We start from the raw sequence: 22219 nt of genomic DNA on the forward strand, positions 1-22219 counted from the left end.
CCCGGATCAGAGTACACTAAGTCCAGTCAGCATCAGTACCCGGATCAGAGTACAGTAAGTGCAGTCAGCATCAGTACCCGGATCAGAGTACACTAAGTCCAGTCAGCATCAGTACCCGGATCAGAGTTACAGTAAGTGCAGTCAGCATCATACCCGGATCAGAGTACACTAAGTCCAGTCAGCATCAGAACCCGGATCAGAGTACACTAAGTCCAGTCAGCATCAGTACCCGGATCAGAGTACACTAAGTCCAGTCAGCATCAGTACCCGGATCAGAGTACACTAAGTCCAGTCAGCATCAGTACCCGGATCAGAGTCCACTAAGTCCAGTCAGCATCAGTACCCGGATCAGAGTACACTAAGTCCAGTCAGCATCAGTACCCGGATCAGAGTACACTAAGTCCAGTCAGCATCAGTACCCGGATCAGAGTACACTAAGTCCAGTCAGCATCAGTACCCGGATCAGAGTACACGTAAGTCCAGTCATCATCAGTACCCGGATCAGAGTACACTAAGTCCAGTCAGCATCAGTACCCGGATCAGAGTACAGTAAGTGCAGTCAGCATCAGTACCCGGATCAGAGTACACTAGTCCAGTCAGCATCAGTACCCGGATCAGAGTACACTAAGTCCAGTCAGCATCAGTACCCCGGATCAGAGTCCACTAAGTCCAGTCAGCATCAGTACCCGGATCAGAGTCCACTAAGTGCAGTCAGCATCAGTACCCGGATCAGAGTACACTAAGGCCAGTCAGCATCAGGACCCGGATCAGAGTACACTAAGTCCAGTCAGCATCAGTACCCGGATCAGAGTACAGTAAGTCCAGTCAGCATCAGAACCCGGATCAGAGTACACTAAGTCCAGTCAGCATCAGTACCCGGATCAGAGTACACTGAGTCCAGTCAGCATCAGTACCCGGATCAGAGTACACTAAGTCCAGTCAGCATCAGTACCCGGATCAGAGTACACTAAGTCCAGTCAGCATCAGTACCCGGATCAGAGTACACCAAGTCCAGTCAGCATCAGTACCCGATCAGAGTACACTAAGTCCAGTCAGCATCAGTACCCGGATCAGAGTACACTAAGTCCAGTCAGCATCAGTACCCAGATCAGAGTACACTAAGTCCAGTCAGCATCAGTACCCGGATCAGAGTACACTAAGTCCAGTCAGCATCAGTACCCGGATCAGAGTACACTAAGTACAGTCCGACGGTGTGTTAGACGGGCCGTGATATCATGAACCTGCTGATGGACGCATTCCAACACTTGCTCTGCTCCAGCTGTGTTCACCTTGCAGCTGCAGCTCTGAGGCTTTGATCCTGATCAAGTGTTTGAGTCATGTTTAAAGTTTAACTTCTTCATGTGTCTGATATTAGAGTTCACTTTTCATTCAGGAAGTATGACGCTGTGCTGTCAGTAGCTTCTCCATGTCTGTGATTGGTCGAATGTTGCTAGCCCCGCCCCTTTCATGTGAACGCGCACTCAGCCCGACGGAGACACCCTGGCTCGAGTTACCGAGTTGATAACCAGCGTCGTCTGACCGCTTAGCGAGAGCTCGATTGTTTTGGGTTAGTTGAGCCGGCTAACTCAAACATATCAGGTTAGCTTGAACTGGCTTCGTAGGACAGACCTCTGGAGGACTCGGCAGCAACAGGCTTCAACCGATCTATGAGACACTGCTGTCCCTCACATTCTAATGATTGTACATACAATACATTTATATATATATAAATACATTTATATATATATAAATGTATTTATATATATCTAAGCATTAATTGATCATTTCACCAAAAATATAAAACTATTAATAATGCAAAGGTGTGTGACCTTGATGATGAGGATGGACTCGACGCCTCTCATATCGATCAGACAGTTGAAGACGACCGGACTCGTGACGGTGATGACGTCGAGCAGCGAGGGAAAGTCTGTATGAAGAGCCTTCCTGCAAACACCACAGAAGAAGAGCTAAAGGACTCCTACTATCATTAGGCATATATTATAGGTCTCGCATATATCAAAAAGATATAAGGACATGACTCTGAAGTGTCCTGCTCCAAACCCCAAAGAGGTCCTTGTAGCCCCCCCCCTCTCTTCCAGCTGTTACTAAGGACATGTCTCTGAAGTGTCCTGCTCCAAACCCCAAACAGGTCTTTGTAGCCCCCCCCTCTCTTCCAGATGTTACTAAGGACATGACTCTGAAGTGTCCTGCTCCAAACCCCAAACAGATCCTTGTAGCCCCCCCCCCTCTCTTCCAGCTGTTACTAAGGACATGACTCTGAAGTGTCCTAGCTCCAACCCCAAACAGGTCCTTGTAGCCCCCCCCCCTCTCTTCCAGCTGTTACTAAGGACATGTCTCTGAAGTGTCCTGCTCCAAACCCCAAACAGGTCCTTGTAGCCCCCCCCCCTCTCTTCCCAGCTGTTACTAAGGACATGACTCTGAAGTGTCCTGCTCCAAACCCCAAACAGGTCCTTGTAGCCCCCCCCCCCTCTCTCCCAGCTGTTACTAAGGACATGACTCTGAAGTGTCCTGCTCCAAACCCAACAGGTCCTTGTAGCCCCCCCTCTCTTCCAGCTGTTACTAAGGACATTCTCTGAGTGTCCTGCTCCAAACCCCAAACAGGTCCTTGTAGCCCCCCCCCCCCTCTCTTCCAGCTGTTACTAAGGACATGACTCTGAAGTGTCCTGCTCCAAACCGGTCCTTGTAGCCCCCCCCCCTCTCTTCCAGCTGTTACTAAGGACATGTCTCTGAAGTGTCCTGCTCCAAAACCCCAAACAGGTCCTTGTGGCCCCCCCCCCCCTCTCTCCCAGCTGTTACTAAGGACATGACTCTGAAGTGTCCTGCTCCAAACCGGTCCTTTGTAGCCCCCCCCCCCTCTCTTCCAGCTGTTACTAAGGACATGTCTTCTGAAGTGTCCTGCTCCAAACCCCAAACAGGTCCTTGTAGCCCCCCCCCCCCTCTTCCAGCTGTTACTAAGGACATGTCTCTGAAGTGAGTGACACCTGCACACTTGCTCGCCTGTTCCACTCTTCGTTTTCCGAATGCCAGGAAGGATTCTTGCCTCGCTTCTGAAAGCAAGTGACTCGGAAGACATGTGCTACCAAGCAAGCGTTCCTCGACATTGAGAAACACCCCAAATAACTTCCAGAACACGTCTCATTGTTCTGACAGCAACGTTTCTGATTGGCCCGTGGGGGTAAAGCCCGCCCACATTTTAGTAATGTCGTCATGACGCAGCAAATCTGGATCAGCTCCGTTGTTCCCCGTTTTTTAGAGATGAGGAGTACGGAGGAGAAGAGGGAGGGGTTTGTTTCTGGACACTTTGAGAGTCTCCTGACACACCGGGACACACCGGGGACACACCGGGGACACATGGGGGGGACACACCGGGGACACACCGGGGGACACACCGGGGACACACACCGGACACACACCGGGGACACACACCGGGGACACATGGGGGGGACACACCGGGGACACACCTGGGGAACACACCGGGGGGACACACCGGGGACACACCGGGGGACACACACCGGGGGACACACACCGGGGGACACACCGGGGACACACCGGGGACACACCGGGGGGACACATAGTGATGTAGAGAAAAGACATCAAAAAGTGCATTTTGCATGATAGGAGACCTTTAAACGCAGGTACGAAGTACGTTAATTATTTTGTAGTTTAAGTTCAGTTCCTAATCGTAAATCTAACGTCCAGAAGCTAAATGCTAACGTGATGCTAAAGGAGCCACAGCCGAGTCCAGCAGCACGACTTCAACGTCTCGCCGACTTCAGATCCAGATTCAAACACTCGAGTTGAAGCGTGTGAACACTCTGCAGGAGGCAGGGACTGGCTTTCAAGCAGAAGAGAAACTAACTCAGAGGAGTGTTCACGTGTTCGGCGTAAAGACGGCCTCCACGACTTCTGTAGTCCTGTTCAGCCGCTTGGTAGCAACCATCGTTTCTCAGACACGTCCACTCTTCAGAAATCCCCAGTGGGGTCAAAACGTCTCTTCAATGCGTCTCAACCTCAGACCTGATTTCCAGCTAGTCTCCTAAACCCTACGGAGAGATCCCATTGGCTCTGAGACCAGGGAACAGGAAGTGGAGAAATGCTGACTCACTTCCTGGTTTCAGGACTCGTCACTGCACCACTCGATAAAACTAAAAATAAAACCCTACTCAACGTCCTGCAGCTCCGTACCTCCCGCGCAGGTTGTAGAGTTTCTCGGAGAAGCGGCTGACGTTGATCTGCGGTCGGTTTCCTTTCGTGTAATGCCGCCTCATGATGTCCTGCAGCAGCGCCTCGTCGCGGTGGTTATCGCAGCAGAACGCCTTCATGAAGCCGCGCAGACACGCCTCCACAGCTGCTGCCAGCAGGGGGTCCTTCAGGCTGATGAACGCCCCTGAAGCACAAAGGAAAACTTTATTTAAATACACAACACAAGGAAAACTTTATTTAAATACACAACACATGGAAAACTTTATTTAAATACACAACACATGGGAAATGCTATAAGGAGGTGCAGCAGGGGGTCGTTCGCACCGAACAACACACAGCGGACACAACGTGCGCAACATGGAATCGAAATGCAATTATTCACTGGTTTATTGAACATGTTCCGAGTTAGAAAAACCACATTTTGAGTTATTTTCATATCTGTTAGGTGTTATTATGGGAGAGTTGCTATTCTTGTTAGGCCCATATTGAGCATATTAAGACCACAACTCATGTAACAACGTCCTTACTTACAATAAATCAGCACTACTTAGGCAAGTTTATTTAAATAGCACCTTTCAACACGAGGCAATTCAAGGTGCTTTACAACAATGAAAGACATTCAGACAAAGGCATTTAAAAACAGTAAAAGATAATAAAAGAAACATTAAAAGAAAAAGTACATGAATAAAAAGTTACAGTGCAGTTTAAGATATGAATAGTTCACACAGAAGTTCCACTTTACTGATGAACACAACGGCTCAGTTTCAATTAAAAGCAGCGACAAAAAGAAAAGTCTTCCTGCTGGATTTGAAAGTAGTCAGAGTTGCAGCGGACCTGCAGGTTTCTGGGAGTTAGTTCCAGATGTTTGGAGCATAATAACTGAACGCTGCTTCTCCATGTTTAGTTCTGACTCTGGGGACAGAAAGCTGACCAGTCCCTGAAGACCTGAGAGATCTGTCTCTGGGGACAGGAAGCTGACCAGTCCCTGAAGACCTGAGAGATCTGTCTCTGAGGACAGGAAGCTGACCAGTCCCTGAAGACCTGAGAGATCTGTCTCTGGGGACAGGAAGCTGACCAGTCCCTGAAGACCTGAGAGATCTGTCTCTGGGGACAGGAAGCTGACCAGTCCCTGAAGACCTGAGAGATCTGTCTCTGGGGACAGGAAGCTGACCAGTCCCTGAAGACCTGAGAGATCTGGATGCTTCATAGTTTAGCAGGAGGTCAGACATGTATTCTGGGCCTAAACCATTCAGTGCTTTATAAACCAGCAGCAGTATTTAGAAATCTATTCTTTGACACACAGGAAGCCAGTGTAAAGACTTCAGAGCAGGAGTGACGTGATCCACTTTCTTAGTGTCAGTGAGGACTCGAGCAGCGGCGTTCTGTATCAGCTGCAGCTTCCTGATAGATGTTTAGTGAGACCTGTGAAGACACCATTGCAGTAGTCGAGTCTACTGAAGATAAAGGCATGGACACGTGTCTCCAGATCCTGCTGTGACATTAGTCTTTTAATCCTAGATATGTTCTTTAGGTGATAGCAGGCTGATTTAGTAACTGTTTTAATGTGACTGTTGAAACTCAGGTCAGAGTCCACGACTACACCTAGAGTTCTGGCTCGAGCAGCGGCGTTCTGAATCAGCTGCAGCTTTCAAATAGATTTTTTAGAGAGCCAGTGTAACTGTAATTAGAGGGTTATTGAGGAAAAACTCTCAACTAATGGTTTATTACTTCTAGAATATGGTCATGTAGAATAAGGCATTAATAAGAGTTGTATAAAATAGTTATTCGAAAGCCAATAGTGACGCGTCCTAAAACCCTGGACGTGAGCTGCGCATTGGTTCCTTCGAGAAAAACGCAATGAGATCTCTCCATAGCATTTTGGAGAATAGCTCTAAATCAGGTCTGTGGTTGAGACGCATTGAAGAGACGGATCACGTTTTGTTCAGCCGGATAATATCCACATGTCTACCCTACTTTTACAATTGTCTATAAAAGGAATAAAAACGTAGCCAGAATAGAATAAGGAGTATAAAATACAAGAATGGAGTTGCACTGGCTTTTAAAGAAAGTTATTTTACCCAGGGGTCCGATGGGTTTTTTCTTGAAGCGTCCGGCAGCGTTCGCCTCATCGATGGAAATCAAAAGGTCTGGAACTTGGTCTCCGAAACGCTTCAGTTTGTTGGACCGGCTGGCCAGAACCTGGTTCCTCCTCCTCACTTTGGAATCCAACAGAACCTGGATGTTCCTCTCTTCCAGTCTGACACAACCAACAGAACCAACACAACAGATCAGGACCAGAACAAAAAAATCGAATATTCTGAAAAAATTCAAATATTCTGGAAAAAAGTCAGAAAAAAAGAAAAAAGGCAACATTTTGAATAAAAGTCAAATATTGTGAAAATTGAGGAAAAAAGTCAAACATTCTGAAAAGTCAGAATTTCAAAAGAAAGTCTTTATTTTGAAAAAAATATTCTGTAAAAAGTCAAAACATTTTGTAAATCTGATCTAAATGCTTGATTTCCTGTTTTGACTGAAAAACATGTGAAAAATGTGTTCTTCACCAAACAGATCATTCTAGCCACGCCTCATGTCCCTCAGTTCCACTTCCTGTTTCCAAAGTGCTGATTTGGGGATAAAGCTTTAAAGAGGAGGGGTCTGAGCTCATGCGGGACCCGGCAGCTACCGTCTAAACCAGGGGTGGGGAACCTTTTTCCTCTCAAGGGCCATTTCAATTTTTACAATATCCTCAGAGGGCCGTACAAGTTATTGACCTCTGCTTAAAAAAACTAAAATCACAGCCCATTCATTTCATTCTGTGCAAAGAAAAAGCAACCTCTGAATCCAGATATCTCACCATGACTCGCGTATGCATGCACGTGCACGGTGTGGCGTGACCACCAACACAGAAAGATATGGACACAAGATGTGTGCAAATGTATTTAGTTTCCTATCCATGTGAACATGATTTAAGTGGGGGGGGAACCTAACCTCCTCTAGGGGGGTCCGGGGGCATGCTCCCCTGGGAAGATTTTTTTTTTAAATGTTGAAGTTAAAAGCATCAATCTGGTGCACTTTGAGAGCAACATTAAGAGATCTATGGACACATCTCTCAACACCCAAACACAACTGTAAACAGATTTTCTTTTAACTTATGGATATTTGACAAATCACTCCCCTTTCAAACTGTATTCTTCTTTATTAATAACTGTCATATAGTATTTTATACCCGTTTACTTTATTCTCTTATGTTTTTTATAACTGTAATGATCATATAAAGATGTGCCTTTGCCTCACTGGTTGTAAACAAAGCTTCTTATATTCGTTAGCATAGCTAGCTAACCAGATGCTAATGATAACAACAAAGCTATTGACTGTCTGATCAGTATGACAGATGAGCAGATCGCCACTGGGCTTTCAACTAAAGACACAGACACGCAGAAACTGCGGCATTTGTGTATGGACTTATCGGCAGAGATGGGGTCGTTACTAAAAAAAAGTAATATATTACATATTACATATTACTTTAAAAAAAAGTAATATATTACACTACTTCGTTACTATCTACATAAAGTAATTCGTTACTTTACTCGTTACTTTACTCGCAGGGCCGGCCCGCCCCTCCCTACAGGCAGATCACGCAGACTGCTAAAGTTTCAAATGTTCTCTTTAGTTCAGTTTCCATTGAATAAGACTGATCCAGATAGCTCCTGAATGTTTTCCTATCTGACCGTGGCTGTCCTCTGTCTCCTGCTATCTGACCGTGGCTGTCCTCTGTCTCCTGCTATCTGACCGTGGCTGTCCTCTGTCTCCTGCTATCTGACCGTGGCTGTCCTCTGTCTCCTGCTATCTGACCGGTGTCTGTCCTCTGTCCTCCTGCTAAATCTGACCGGGCTGTCCTCTGTCTCCTGCTATCTGACCGTGGCTGTCCTCTGTCTCCTGCTATCTGACCGTGGCTGTCCTCTGTCTCCTGCTATCTGACCGTGGCTGGTCCTCTGTCTCCTGCTATCTGTATATTTTGCGCAGTCTATCTCTGCTCACGCTGTTGCGTCAGCGTGTTCTCCTGCGTGTTGGCCATGTGTTGCACTGGAGCCAGACTTCAGCCGAGCACGTACGAACTGCGCATTGCGTGAGTGGGCAATAACCTCTCCTTACCAGCAGGCGGGCGGTAGTGTGTATTCGTCATTCAAACAAGCAACAACCGGAAAACAGAGAAGAAGAACTACGTGTGTGTGTGTGTGTGTGTGTGTGTGTGTGTGTGTGTGTGTGTGTGTGTGTGTGTGTGTGTGATATAAATAAACAACAGCTATGTGCGTTAGCTTCACCTTAGCATGTGTTCTTTGCAGGTGTTTGTTGAGGTTTGATTATGACTGATTTTAGAAAGTAACGAAGTAACGCGTGTCGGGGCGATGTTAGTAACTGTAGTGTGATTACTGGATTATAAAAGTAGCGCGTTACACTACTCCGTTACCGACAAAGTAATATTATTACAGTAACGCATTACAAAGTAACGCGTTACACCCAACTCTGCTTATCGGTACTGCAATCTCTGAAGTGCTGGAGTGGCGTTCTGGTGCTCTCCGTCAGAACTGCACCCCTGTCAGACGAGACATACACCACGTGATGACACGTTAGGCCCGTGTTGTGTTCAAGGACCCTGACCTTGGCCAGGAAAAACAGGCACTCGCTTGTTTAATGTTTTTGCGGTCTAGATTTCTTTCATTTTTTTATTTTTTGCGTGTGTTTATAAATTACCTCGAGGGCCGTACCAAATTGTCTCGCGGGCCGTATACGGCCCGGAGGCCGGAGGTTCCCCACCCCTGGTCTAAACTAAATGCTGCCATGATGAAACGCCATATCATGGATTATCAAGGCTCTGAAACAGTCTGGAGCTCAAAGGCTTTCTCTCTTGCCGGTTACACCACAAGGTGAGTTCCTTTCTACTTCCTGCTTCTTCACACACATGCTCTCCAGCACAGGTTAGCTCTGAGTGTTAGCCATGCTAATGTGAACACCGACCATATTACGTCCAGAACAGTCGGGCATTGTTTCTGACAGCAGCTTTCTGATTGGCCCGTGGGTCCACATTTAAGATGTTACGTCGTATCGGACGCAAATCTGGATCAGCTCCGTTGTTCCCCGTTTTTAGAGATTTGGGTACGGAGGAAAAGAGAGAGGGTTTATTTCCTGACGCTGCGTGAGTTCCCCGACACACCGGGGACACACACCGGGGACACACCGGGGACACATGGTGATGTAGAGAAGACATCAAAAAGTGACGTTTGCATGATAGGTCCCCTTTAAAACAACCTCAGTGACCAGAGTGCTGGACAGGGAACAAACACAATATAGGAGTAAAATAATTAAATAATAATTAAAAACAAGAATCATCTTTCAAATGGCCCTTAATTTGTAGTTTTAACTTGTCAAACATGTTGATAAAGTCTGTGAAAACATGCAGGATTTGGGCGTCTGCAGACCATTGACATGCACAGAAACATATAGAACACACTACAGGAACAGACGAGACTGTATTCATCCCGAAGGAAATGGTTGTGCCAGAGTTACACAAAATACAATAAACACAGCAGCATAATAATACAACTGTACACTAACATGCGGTAAAAACAGCAATTAAATAACGACAGGAAACGTAGACGGTCACATTTAATGTAAAATACTGTACAGTGACGAGCTGTGCTTAGTAGGGCAACAAAAACACGTAGTGGCAGATACGTAATCGCACGTTATTAAAGCAGAATGTATTGTCTGACCTCAGTTTGTCGCGCGCCTCTCTTCCCGTGAACAGCGCCTGATGCTCGTTCTTTATTTCCTCGTTCAGCTGCGAATGCGTTTCCTCGACTTCCTCCAGCTGCTTCCTCAAACTCACGATCCTCTTCTGCTGCTTCGAATACTCCGTCTCTCCATCTTTACTCACACTGAGACTTAAATAATAATACATTTCATTTGAATTGCACACGTTAAAAACAACGCCATCTCAAGGTGCTTCACGATGCTATCTAAGGAGCATATTGAATAAAATATGGTAATATATAAAAGGTTAAGAGCATAAAGGTTAGAATGAAAATAAAATAAATACAAGGAGGGAGAAGATTATTCAGCTAAAGGTGAACATCTCTCCCGCTAAGCTAAAGGAGGCTAATGTTGGGCTATAAAGGAACTACAGCACGGTCACATGACTTCACGTCACCACCGCTAAGCTAAAGGTGGCTAATGTTGGGCTATAAAGGAACTACAACACGGTCACATGACTTCACGTCACCACCGCTAAGCTAAAGGTGGCTAACTTTGGGCTATAAAGGAACTACAGCACGGTCACATGACTTCAAGTCACCACCGCTAAGCTAAAAGTGGCTAATGTTGGGCTATAAAGGAACTACAGCACGGTCACATGACTTCACGTCACCACCGCTAAGCTAAAGGAGGCTAATGTTGGGCTATAAAGGAACTACAGCACGGTCACATGACTTCACGTCACCACCGCTAAGCTAAAGGCGGCTAATGTTGGGCTATAAAGGAACTACAGCACGGTCACATGACTTCACGTCACCACCGCTAAGCTAAAGGAGGCTAATAGTGGGCTATAAAGGAACTACAGCACGGTCACATGACTTCACGTCACCACCGCTAAGCTAAAGGTGGCTAATGTTGGGCTATAAAGGAACTACAGCACGGTCACATGACTTCACGTCACCACCGCTAAGCTAAAGGAGGCTAATGTTGGGCTATAAAGGAACTACAGCACGGTCACATGACTTCAAGTCACCACCGCTAAGCTAAAGGTGGCTAACGTTGGGCTATAAAGGAACTACAGCACGGTCACATGACTTCACGTCACCACCGCTAAGCTAAAGGATGCTAATGTTGGGCTATAAAGGAACTACAGCACGGTCACATGACTTCACCACCGCTAAGCTAAAGGAGGCTAATAGTGGGCTATAAAGGAACTACAGCACGGTCACATGACTTCAAGTCACCACCGCTAAGCTAAAGGTGGCTAATGTTGGGCTATAAAGGAACTACAGCACGGTCACATGACTTCAAGTCACCACCGCTAAGCTAAAGGTGGCTAACGTTGGGCTATAAAGGAACTACAGCACGGCCACATGACTTCAAGTCACCACCGCTAAGCTAAAGGTGGCTAACGTTGGGCTATTTCCTTACCTTGTTCTCGTCTTGTTTATTTTCTCCTGAAGAAAGTTCTGCTCTCGCTCCGACTCTTTGAATTTGTTCAGAGCCCTAAAATAAACGATCTAAAAGGAAAGTATTATGTAACGTTAACCAATATTAATGATGCTCACTTGATATATCATATAATCTTATTTCCTGATCAGTACCTCCTGTTCATTGTGCTCTTTGCTGACGACCTTCAGCTGCTCCTTTAACCTCAGATGACCTTCAGAAAGAGCTTCCTGTTCCTGCGTCACACTTTCAATTCTGCTTCTAACGCCCCGCAGCTTCTGCTCTGCTGCCGTGAGCTCAGTCTGTGAGAACGATAGGAAAAAGAGACATGCATGAGTTCTATTTATCTTATAGTACACGTCTTCTGTCAGACAGACAGAAAGACATCCAGGAGTTTCTTTTACCGTCTGTGTCTGCAGAATTCTCCTATTAGCATTAGCATCACATCACGCCTCATTTGCATGTTTAATCATAGGAGGTCAGAAAACTTGTAATATAAGAAATAATTGTGTTAATGTCCGTAATCAAGTGGGAAAGTTTCATGGTGATATTTGGTAGTTAAATATTGTACCCCATTCACCTGCACCTGCATTTTACAATCCATATATTTGAAGGCCGTTTCCTCCAAAATAGGTTTTTCTTTCACACGTCAAACCATGTCTCGTGACATTAAGACGGAATATTACCAATTATTTTATTATTTTTAAACTCGTTTAATCCTTCATTTTGTCTACATTCTACAACTTTCTCTCTCTGATTTCTTTAACCTCCCGAAGAGTTGTTTCTCACCCTCTCAGCAGTATTTATGGAGCGATACAAAGACATCTTGAATCCCCTCTGAACATGAAGCTGGCTTTATCAAATGTTCATGTTTCTATGACGGAAATCAATGCATTTATTTCACAACATATCACATTTTGTAGGGTTTTAATGAATATAATCTGACCTGGCAGAGCTTGAGGCTCTCCTGATGTTTCTGATTACTCTCCTCTTTCTCCACGTCCTCCTTTAACCGCTGCACAAACTGCTCCTTATCTCGCACCTGACAGGAGGAAACACCGTTACCACGCTTCCTTTCCTCCTCCATGCACGATGTTTCTGCAGCAGCGGCTTCCTCTCACCAGACTCCAGGCCATGTTCCTCTGGAGGCTCGGCAGCTGCTCCCTCATGTCGCTGAAGGAGTGCAGCGTCTCGAAGCGCTCCTTCTTCTGCAGGAAGTCCAGCTTCAGGTCCTTCAGAGCCTGAACACAGCAGCAGCACATGCTTCACAGGTGGGAAGTAACGGAGTAGATTTACTTAGTACTTAAGTACAATTGTGAGATATTTGTACTTTACTTGAGTATTTCCATGTAATGCTACCTTGTACTTCTACTCCGCTACATGTATTTAATCCCTTTAGTTACTTTATAGATTTGGATTAATGATGTGAAATATAATCAAGTCTTAAATCACAAGATCTGAGTACTTCTACTTCTACTCAAGATCTGAGTACTTCTACTTTTACTAAAGTACAAGATCTGAGTACTTCTACTCAAGATCTGAGTACTTCTACTTTTACTAAAGTACAAGATCTGAGTACTTCTACTCAAGATCTGAGTACTTCTACTTTTACTCAAGATCTGAGTACTTCTACTTCTACTCAAGATCTGAGTACTTCTACTTTTACTAAATCACAAGATCTGAGTACTTCTACTCAAGATCTGAGTACTTCTACTTTTACTAAATCACAAGATCTGAGTACTTCTACTCAAGATCTGAGTACTTCTACTTCTACTCAAGATCTGAGTACTTCTACTTTTACTAAAGTATAAGATCTGAGTACTTCTACTTCCACTCAAGATCTGAGTACTTCTACTTTTACTAAATCACAAGATCTGAGTATTTCTACTCAATATCTGAGTACTTCTACTGTGATTTACTAAATCACAAGATCTGAGTACTTCTACTTTTACTAAAGTACAAGATCTGAGTACTTCTACTTTTACTAAAGTACAAGATCTGAGTACTTCTACTTTTACTCAAGATCTGAGTACTTCTACTTCTACTCAAGATCTGAGTACTTCTACTTCTACTCAAGATCTGAGTACTTCTACTGTGATTTACTAAATCACAAGATCTGAGTACTTCTACTTTTACTAAAGTACAAGATCTGAGTACTTCTACTTTTACTAAATCACAAGATCTGAGTACTTCTACTCAAGATCTGAGTACTTCTACTTTTACTAAATCACAAGATCTGAGTACTTCTACTTTTACTAAAGTACAAGATCTGAGTACTTCTACTCAAGATCTGAGTACTTCTACTTTTACTAAATCACAAGATCTGAGTACTTCTACTTCTACTCAAGATCTGAGTACTTCTACTTCTACTCAAGATCTGAGTACTTCTACTGTGATTTACTAAATCACAAGATCTGAGTACTTCTACTTTTACTAAAGTACAAGATCTGAGTACTTCTACTTTTACTAAAGTACAAGATCTGAGTACTTCTACTTTTAATAAAAACAAATTGTAATTTTATTCTGATTTTTCTCTAAAGTCTGAATTTACATTAAAGTAAATGTCAAGGTATTTGAAAAATAAATAAATTCTAGAAATAACTCTGTAAATCCCTGAAGTGATGCACGAGTCCTGATGAATGCTTTAAATATATAATAAACGTTAAATATATCCGTACGAGAAATTATGAAATATTACAAAAATATCCGAATAAATTCAAGATATCTTTCTCAAAAGTAAAAACAATTCTGACTTTAGAAAAATATCTTGAATTTATTCAGATTTGTTTTTAGTCTTGATAAATGCAGCATGGCTTAAATCTGTAATAAACATGAATTGTGTCCTCACCTCCTCCTGTCTCTCCACCTGCTGTCTGGTGAGGGTTTTGGTTTGTTTGATGTGAACAAAATCCCTCTTCATCTGATCCAGGAGCGTCGCCTTCATGAAGAACTGCACCAGGAAAACAGCAGAAAACGTTACTTAAACACGAGGGAATATGAAATATTGAATATTATATGTTATATCAGCCTCTCAGAGAAACTGAGGATGAATCCATCCATCCATCCATCTTCTCCACTTCTCCACTGGTCAGGTCTCGGAGGTATCAGTTCCAGCAGAGAGCCCCAAACGTTCCTTTCCCCTCATCAACCAGCTCTGACTGGGGGGTCCCAAGGCGCTCCCAGGCCAGCGAAGAGATATAGTCCCTCCACCTGGTCCTAGGTCTACTCCTTGGTCTCCTCCCAGCTGGACGTGCCTGGAACACCTCCCTAGGGAGGCGCCCAGGTGGCATCCTAACTAGGTGCCCGAACCACCTCAACTGGCTCCTTTCGACGCGAAGGAGGAGCGGCTCAACTCCGAGTCCCTCCCTGATGACCGAACTTCTCACCTTATCCCTAAGGGAGACACCAGCCACCCGGCGGAGGAAACCCACCTCGGCCGCTTGTATCCGCGATCTCGTTCTTTGGGTCATGACCCATCCTTCATGACCGTAGGTGAGGGTAGGAACGGCCCGGAGACAGAGAGCTTTGCCTTCTGGCTCAGCTCCCTTTCGTCACACGGTGCGGTAAAGCGACTGCAGTAAAGCGACTGCAGTAAAGCGACTGCAGTAAAGCGACTGCAGTACCGCTCCCGCTGCTCCGACTCTCCGGCCCATGTCACGCTCCATTGTTCCCTCACTCGAGAACAAGACCCCGAGATACTTGAACTCCTTCACTTGGGGTAAGGACTCATTCCCTACTTGGAGTGGACAGTCCATCGGTTTCCTGCTGAGAACCATGGCCTCAGATCTGGAGGTGCTGATCCTCATCCCAGCCGCTTCACACTCGGTGGTGAACCGATCCAGTGAGTGCTGAAGGTCGCAGACCGATGAAGCCATCAGAACCACATCATCTGCAAAAAGCAGTGGTGCAATCCTTAGTCCACCGAACTGCAGACCCCCCCCCCCCCCACGACTACGCCTCGAAATCCGATCCATGTATATTACAAACAGGATTGGTGACAAAGCGCAGCCCTGGCGGAGGCCAACCCTCAGCGGAAATGGGTCCGACTTCCTGCCGAGGACCCGGACACAGCTCTCGCTTTGGGAGCACAGAGATTGGATGGCCCTGAGCAGAGACCCCCTCACCCCATACTCCCGCAGCACCTCCCACAGTAACTCCCTGGGAACCCGGTCATACGCCTTCTCCAAGTCTACAAAACACATGTAGACCGGATCAGCGTACTCCCAGGCCCCCTCCAGGATCCTTGCGAGAGTAAAAAGCTGATCCGTCGTTCCACGACCAGGACGGAATCCGCATTGTTCCTCCTCAATCTGAGGTTCCACAGTCGGCCTGACCCTCCTCTCGAGTAGCTTGGAGTAAAGGATGAATAAAGCACCTGGTATTTGTCTGATTCACTCTTTGAATGCAGGAACTGTTTACTCATCTCCTGGTTCAGGATGGACACGGGGTTATCCAGCTGCAAACATAAAAAACATATTGTTTATTGCATTAAATACATTTGAAAAAAAGGTCTGAAAATAACATTAACGCATGCACTCAAGGATAAACATCTGCAGAATAAAAGAGGAGGACTTTCTTTGCTATTTTGGGACACAGCGGTCAAAATAAAACATTAATAAAAAACATGCACTGAAAAAGGAAGAATCATACATTTAAAGGCCGGACGCACCAATCTGACCCCAGAGAACACGTCCCGACGGACCCGACTGTGGCATCGCCTCGCGTCTCTGCCTCTTGGCCGTGTGTCTGGAACGCACCGCACAGACTTCAGCCGACGGCCAAGAAGCACGTACGAACTGCGCATGCGTGAGTGGCAATGACTCTCCTTACCACCAGGGGGCGGTAGTGTGTATTCGTCATTCAAAAGAGGCAACAACCGGAAGACAGACTGCGTGATAACCGAGAGAAAAAGAACAGACTGCGGGATATAAACAAACAACAAATAGCGTGCGTTCCATTTTCCCTCTACAGCGAGAAGCTCACGGGGCTTTCCCGAACCTGTCGAGAGCTGGAGTTCAATGAAATCTCAGATCACTTCCGTTTCGCTTCTCATGCACTGATTCGCTAGCTGAACAGCCAATCAGAGTGATTTATTTCACCGACGGCCTCCCGATTCAACATGTTGGATGTTGACTCGGGAGCGGAAGGTGTCGGCACGGCCGAAAAGACACGACGGTGCGGGACACACCACACACCAATCTGAGTAGGGCGACACGACGCTCATCGACGGCCAGACATCTATCGACGCCGAAAATCGGCTTGGTGTGTAAGGAGCTTAAGGAAAAATAAATGAAGGATACAAGTGAAATATGTAAATGTATAAAGAAAGCAGAGTTAGTACCTGGATGTTAAAGTGGTCCAGAATGGAGGTCAGCTCCTCCTTCTTGTTCGAGATAAGCTGTCCTGAAATTATAATTAAAGAATGATTTAATTCATGAGGATTAAACCTTACATTAAATATTATTAAAAACTGCAATATTAATTCAATGAATCCAGTAAAAGAAAATTTGAACATTTAATTAAAATGTTTTTTCTTAATACTTATTGTTTTTCTTTTCACTTTGATTTCATAAAATCTACTTTTTTTCACATTTTGTTTTTATCGTAATGCAGAACGATTTAAATGTAATGAGTTGTAGTTGAGAAGATTTTTGGACTTATATTCAGAAAAACATGATTGCGCTTTTACTTTACGGCAAGGGTTTTAATTAATTTTAGAAACACTAAAACGCTGGGGCCTCATTTATAACGCCGTGCGTAGGATTCACGTGGGAAGGTTGCTTCCATAGTAGAAATCCAAAAGATAGGTACAGACATTTTCCGATTCACCAAACATTGCGTACCGGCGAGGAAAGTGCGTACGGCACTTCCTACGCCGGTTTCCCTTTATAAATCACAATCGACTCGAAATGCGGTGCAGCTTTTGCGGGCTTCACGTAACGCCCATGTGTGCCTATAAATAGTCAAAGAAACGCCCATTCATTCATTCATTCATCCTCACTGACTGCAGGAGGGAGAGCAGGAGATGAGGACAGAACAGCTAAAACAGACGTCTCACACCGTCAGTTATTTTGGGCAGGTGGAGATAAATCACATTGTTTGGTGGATGCAGTTTGAACAGAGTAGCAGCATGGAGGTCGGATCGTCACCAAAATAAATAAACAAGTGGTCCGAAAAAGGTTCATGACAAAAAAAACATACACAGCCTTCCTCAGGCAGAGTGTTTGTACCGGGGACAGGAGACCCCCCCCCCCCCCCCCCCTTGATGAGAGACTGTAAGAAGTGATCGGGGAATCCCTCCGAGTGGAGTCATGACGACTGGATCTGAATTATGTTTTCGTATTTGGTGGTTTGTGTCCCAGCTGTCGATCAGCTGTGCGCAGCGTCTCCGCTGCAGCCTGTGCGTCTCAACCCCCCGCAGCGACTCTATATCCACCAGTTAGAGGAAATACAACTAATGTGTTATATTCGCTGTACAATTGACCACATGGTGTTCTTAGCTTCCATACTCCTGTGTTTTACGAGCGACTTATCAAGTCTGGATAAACGGCATAAAACACGATTAAACGTGAGAGTATATAAAACCATGCTCGTATCTCCAACCTATAGAAATGCAACACGGCGTCAGTTCAGACGTAACTCTGTCCTCCTGCTCACCGCATCATTCATGAGAAACATTTCATAACATTAGCACAACACATTCGAGGTGGTTTTAAATAACATATCCGTATTTATTTATTTCTCCAGGTTGTGTGTGTGTGTGTGTGTGTGTGTGTGTGTGTGTGTGTGTGTGTGTGTGTGTGTGTGTGTGTGTGTGTGTGTGTGTGTGTGAGCACTGAGGAGTCTCAAGCAGGCGTTTGTTTCATCATTTTAAGATTGGCTTTAATCAATGTTTGAAAATGAATTCTTCATATCTGATAAATGAGAGGTAACGTTTTATTTATGGTATTATTTCCACACATTTCTCTCCATCCTTCCTTCTGCCAGCGGTGTCGCAGTTTCTCGTCTCTCCCGTTGTTGTGCTTCGTGCGTACGCATGGGTTAGAGTTTGCGTGGAGGACCGCACGTTTTCCCGTCAAGTTAGTATTTTATAAATCGCAAACATTGCGTAGAAACTGGCTTTTTGAGCGTATATCCCTTTATAAATGAGGCCCCAGATCTCATAGTATGCCTCATACACATTTCTAGTCTTTTTTGTATAAATGACAAAACAAGAGCGGTATCTATTAGAGATGTTATGTCTATTTATAATCAATTTGTGTGTCTTCGTAGTCATTGTGTCTTTTTAAGTCCTTTATAGTCACTTAAAGGTTCTTTTGTGTCATTTACTGGTCATTTTGTATATTTTTAAGTCAACTTATGTCTACTTATAGTCATGTTGTGTCTACTTATAGTCATGTTGTGTCTACTTATAGTCATGTTGTGTCTACTTATAGTCATGTTGTGTCTCTTTCTAGTCAATATGTGTCTTTTAGAGTCATTTTGTGTTTTGTAGTTATTTAATATCTCTTTGTAGACATGTTGTATCTTTGAAGTCATCTTGTGTCTCTTTGAAGTCATTTAGTGTCTCTCTTTAGTACACAGTATGCCAGTAATCACCAGTTTTGCTCCTCAGCTTGCAGGTCCGGCTGCCATCGCTGAAGATGCGTCTCTCGATGGAGATGCTGTCTCCGTAGACGTCTCTTTTAAAAGCGTCCAGTCCTCTGTTTCTCACCTTCACAGTGATTTCTGCAGAACTACAGAAAACAAAATACATCTTTCCAATTTCCACCAACATAATAAAGCAGGGCTTCTCAAACTCGGACCGAAGTGCAAATCAATCCGGACCGCGTGTCCATTATAAATACAATGGGAACTAACTAACCAAGTCAATACAAAATAAAAACAATTCTGATGTAAATTCATGTATATTTTCTTGTGAGAATGAACGTGCATTTACTTGTGTGCGCGAGCGTGATACGCATTGCAGACCGCAAGTTAACCGGAAGTTTACCTTGACTTTCTAATGCCTTTTTAGCCGAGGTTCAAGGCATTGACTACAAACAGTGCCATTTCTCCCACTAGTTCAAGCCATCACACTATGTATGTATTGAATGTGTGTGTGTGTGTGTGTGTGTGTGTGTGTGTGTGTGTGTGTGTGTGTGTGTGTGTGTGTGTGTGTGTGTGTGTGTGTGTGTGTGTGTGTGTGTGTGTGTGTGTGTGTGTGTGTGTGTGTGTGTGTGTGTGTGTGTGTGTACAGGGGCGCCGTTTGCCGACAGGCAAGTGCTCGGACCAGAAGGGGGCAGGGGGGGGCAAGTTTATTTATATAGCACATTTCAACACAAGGCAATTCAAAGTGCTTTACAAAAATGAAAGACATTAATAGCATTTAAGAAACATATTATGAAATGATATTTAAAAACACTAATAAAAAAAGCAAATATATGAATCACAGTTACAGTGCAGTGTGAGAGACACACATCTGAACGAACCCAGAGGGTCAGAGGGCCTAGGTATAAAGGTCACGGCTCGCCACTGTCTTTAGGTGATAGCAGGCTGATTTAGTAACTGTTTTAATGTGACTGTTGAAGCTCAGGTCAGAGTCCATGACTACACCTAGATCTCTGTCTATCTGTTGGTTTGAACATTGCAGACTGAAGCTCAGCGCTAACTTTTATACGTTCTGCCTTGGCTCCAAAAACCATTACCTCAGTTTTATCTTTGTTTAATTGGAGAAAGTTCTGACACATCCAGTCATTGGTTTGTTCAATGCACTTACTCAGTGTTTGAACTGGAGCATAGTCTCCTGGTGAAATGGTTACGTAAATGTGTGTGTCATCCGCATAGCTATGGTAACTTATTTTGTTGTTCTTCATTATCTGAGCCAGTGGTAGCATGTAGATGTTAAAGAGAAGAGGCCCCAAGATGGAGCCTTGAGGTACCCCATATGTCATATTTGTCATATGTGTTACCTATAGAAACAAAGTTGTTTCTGTCCTTTAAGTAGGATTCAAACCAATTTAGAACTGTTTCCGAAAGTCCCACCCAGTTTTCCAGTCGGTCTAGTAATATGTTGTGGTCAACAGCGTCACACGCAGCACTGAGATCTAATAATACTAACACTGAAGTTCTGCCACTGTCTGTGTTTAAGTGGATGTCATTAAAGACCTTTACAAGAGCAGTCTCAGTGCTGTGGTTTGGACGAAAGCCTGACTGGAACACATCGAAACAGTTATTTAAATGCAATAAATGACTCAACTGTTGAAAAACAACTTTTTCAATGATCTTACCTAGAAATGGGTAATTGTTCATCACTGAAGCATCTAGATTATTCTTTTTTAAGAGCGGTTTAATGACTGCAGTTTTCAGGGCCTGTGGAAAAATACCTGAGTGAAGAGATTTGTTTACTATATGAAGTAGTTCTGAGGCCATGCAGGGCAAAACATCTTTGAAAAACCCTGTTGGAATAATATCAAGGCAGCAGGAGGAGGACTTCAGAAGTTGTATAATGTCCTCTAGGTTTTTATCATTAATCTGATGGAACTGTGTCATGGTGTTTGAATTGATGTTAAGTGGACATAGGGACAACACTGTGAGGGTCTAAGGACAGAGGGTCTAAGGACAGAGGGTGTCGTATTGTCATACTGATATTCTGTACAAACTGTGAAGTCCACTGAGACAAATGTAACATTTGTGATAATGGGTTATATAAATAAACATTGATTGATTGAACACATCTGCTGTTCCTGATGCAGAGGCACTGACTGCTTGTCTGATGTTCTGAATGTTGTCAGTGAAGAAGGCAAAGTCATTGCACGCCCTGGTGGATAGAAGTTCAGAGGCTACTGACACTGGGGGGTTAGTTAGTCTGTCGACGGTAGCGAACAAGGCACGTGCGTTGTTTTTGTTTTTGGTAATGATGTCAGAGAAGAACGACTGTCGTGCGTTTTTCAATTCCAAATTATAAAGGCTAAGTCTCTCTTTATAGATTTCAAAGTGAACCTGGAGATTTGTTTTTCGCCACCTGCGTTCAGCTTTTCGACACTCTTTTTTCTGTTCTCACGGTCATGGCCTTTCTCCATGGAGATATTTTCTTGCCAGTCACTTCCTTTACCCTAGTTGGAGCAATGGCATCAATAACATTTTTAATTAAAATGATCTACTAGCTCATTTACTGAGGTGTTAGCAGGGGCAAGTGTGGAACGGCTGATGTGTTGGGATCATACGTTGTGGGACCATGGTTGGGACATATTTGGCTGTCGGTGTTGACCAATCACGAAGCGTCATTTCTTGACTGGCAGCAAAAACAACCAATCACAGCAGTGCTTCTCTGGCTGGCTCTGTCCAATCACAAACAGGAAGTGTTCTCCCTAAAGGAATACCCTTTCCGTCCAATGTGAAATGCTGTGGTGTTTTCTGAAATGCTGTGGTGTCTTGCACTTCAGGGCCACCGTACTTATGCATTCTTTCCTGACTCATCAAACTAAGTTGGGGGGGGTTGATTCGATAAGAACAGCTGCACTGTTATTTTGCTCAATCCAAGTTTCTGTTAAAAACATAAAATCCAGATTGTGCTCAGTGATAAAATCATTGATTAAAAATGTTTTTCCTGCCAAAGACCTGACATTTAATAAAGCTAGTTTAAGTTCGTTAAACACACTATCAGTCAGGTTTTTAGTAACAAGCTGTGGCTGACATGGAATCACTGCTACATTAGATAAACTCACACAAACGTTTGAGCGCTTCCTGTTTCTAAGATGATTCACCGCTCTTAATCTATTACCTATCAACACAGATATCGGCTACAGGCAGGCAG

The 22219-nt window shown here is 44.4% G+C and overlaps 1 protein-coding gene across 5 annotated transcripts in view; it reads right to left on the bottom strand.

Moving 5' to 3' along the window:
- smc6 (structural maintenance of chromosomes 6) overlaps positions 1–22219 on the bottom strand; it is a 47015-nt gene that overhangs the window by 15076 nt on the left and 9720 nt on the right. For 2 of the 5 annotated variants that reach the window (XM_034078050.2, XM_034078047.2), the window contains exons 5-16: positions 19024–19160; positions 16766–16827; positions 15800–15880; positions 14273–14374; positions 12546–12665; positions 12371–12466; positions 11580–11726; positions 11407–11495; positions 9996–10166; positions 6303–6481; positions 4207–4408; positions 1830–1944 (exon numbers count right to left, since the gene is read on the bottom strand). In XM_034078050.2, coding sequence (XP_033933941.1) covers positions 1830–1944; positions 4207–4408; positions 6303–6481; positions 9996–10166; positions 11407–11495; positions 11580–11726; positions 12371–12466; positions 12546–12665; positions 14273–14374; positions 15800–15880; positions 16766–16827; positions 19024–19160 — 1501 coding nt within the window. The remainder of the gene's footprint in view (positions 1–1829; positions 1945–4206; positions 4409–6302; positions 6482–9995; positions 10167–11406; positions 11496–11579; positions 11727–12370; positions 12467–12545; positions 12666–14272; positions 14375–15799; positions 15881–16765; positions 16828–19023; positions 19161–22219) is intronic. The other 3 variants (XM_034078048.2, XM_034078049.2, XM_034078051.2) reach the window with 3 other exon arrangements.

The sequence above is a fragment of the Pseudochaenichthys georgianus genome, unplaced genomic scaffold (genome assembly GCF_902827115.2).
Source record: "Pseudochaenichthys georgianus unplaced genomic scaffold, fPseGeo1.2 scaffold_264_arrow_ctg1, whole genome shotgun sequence".
NCBI classification, from domain to species: domain Eukaryota; kingdom Metazoa; phylum Chordata; class Actinopteri; order Perciformes; family Channichthyidae; genus Pseudochaenichthys; species Pseudochaenichthys georgianus.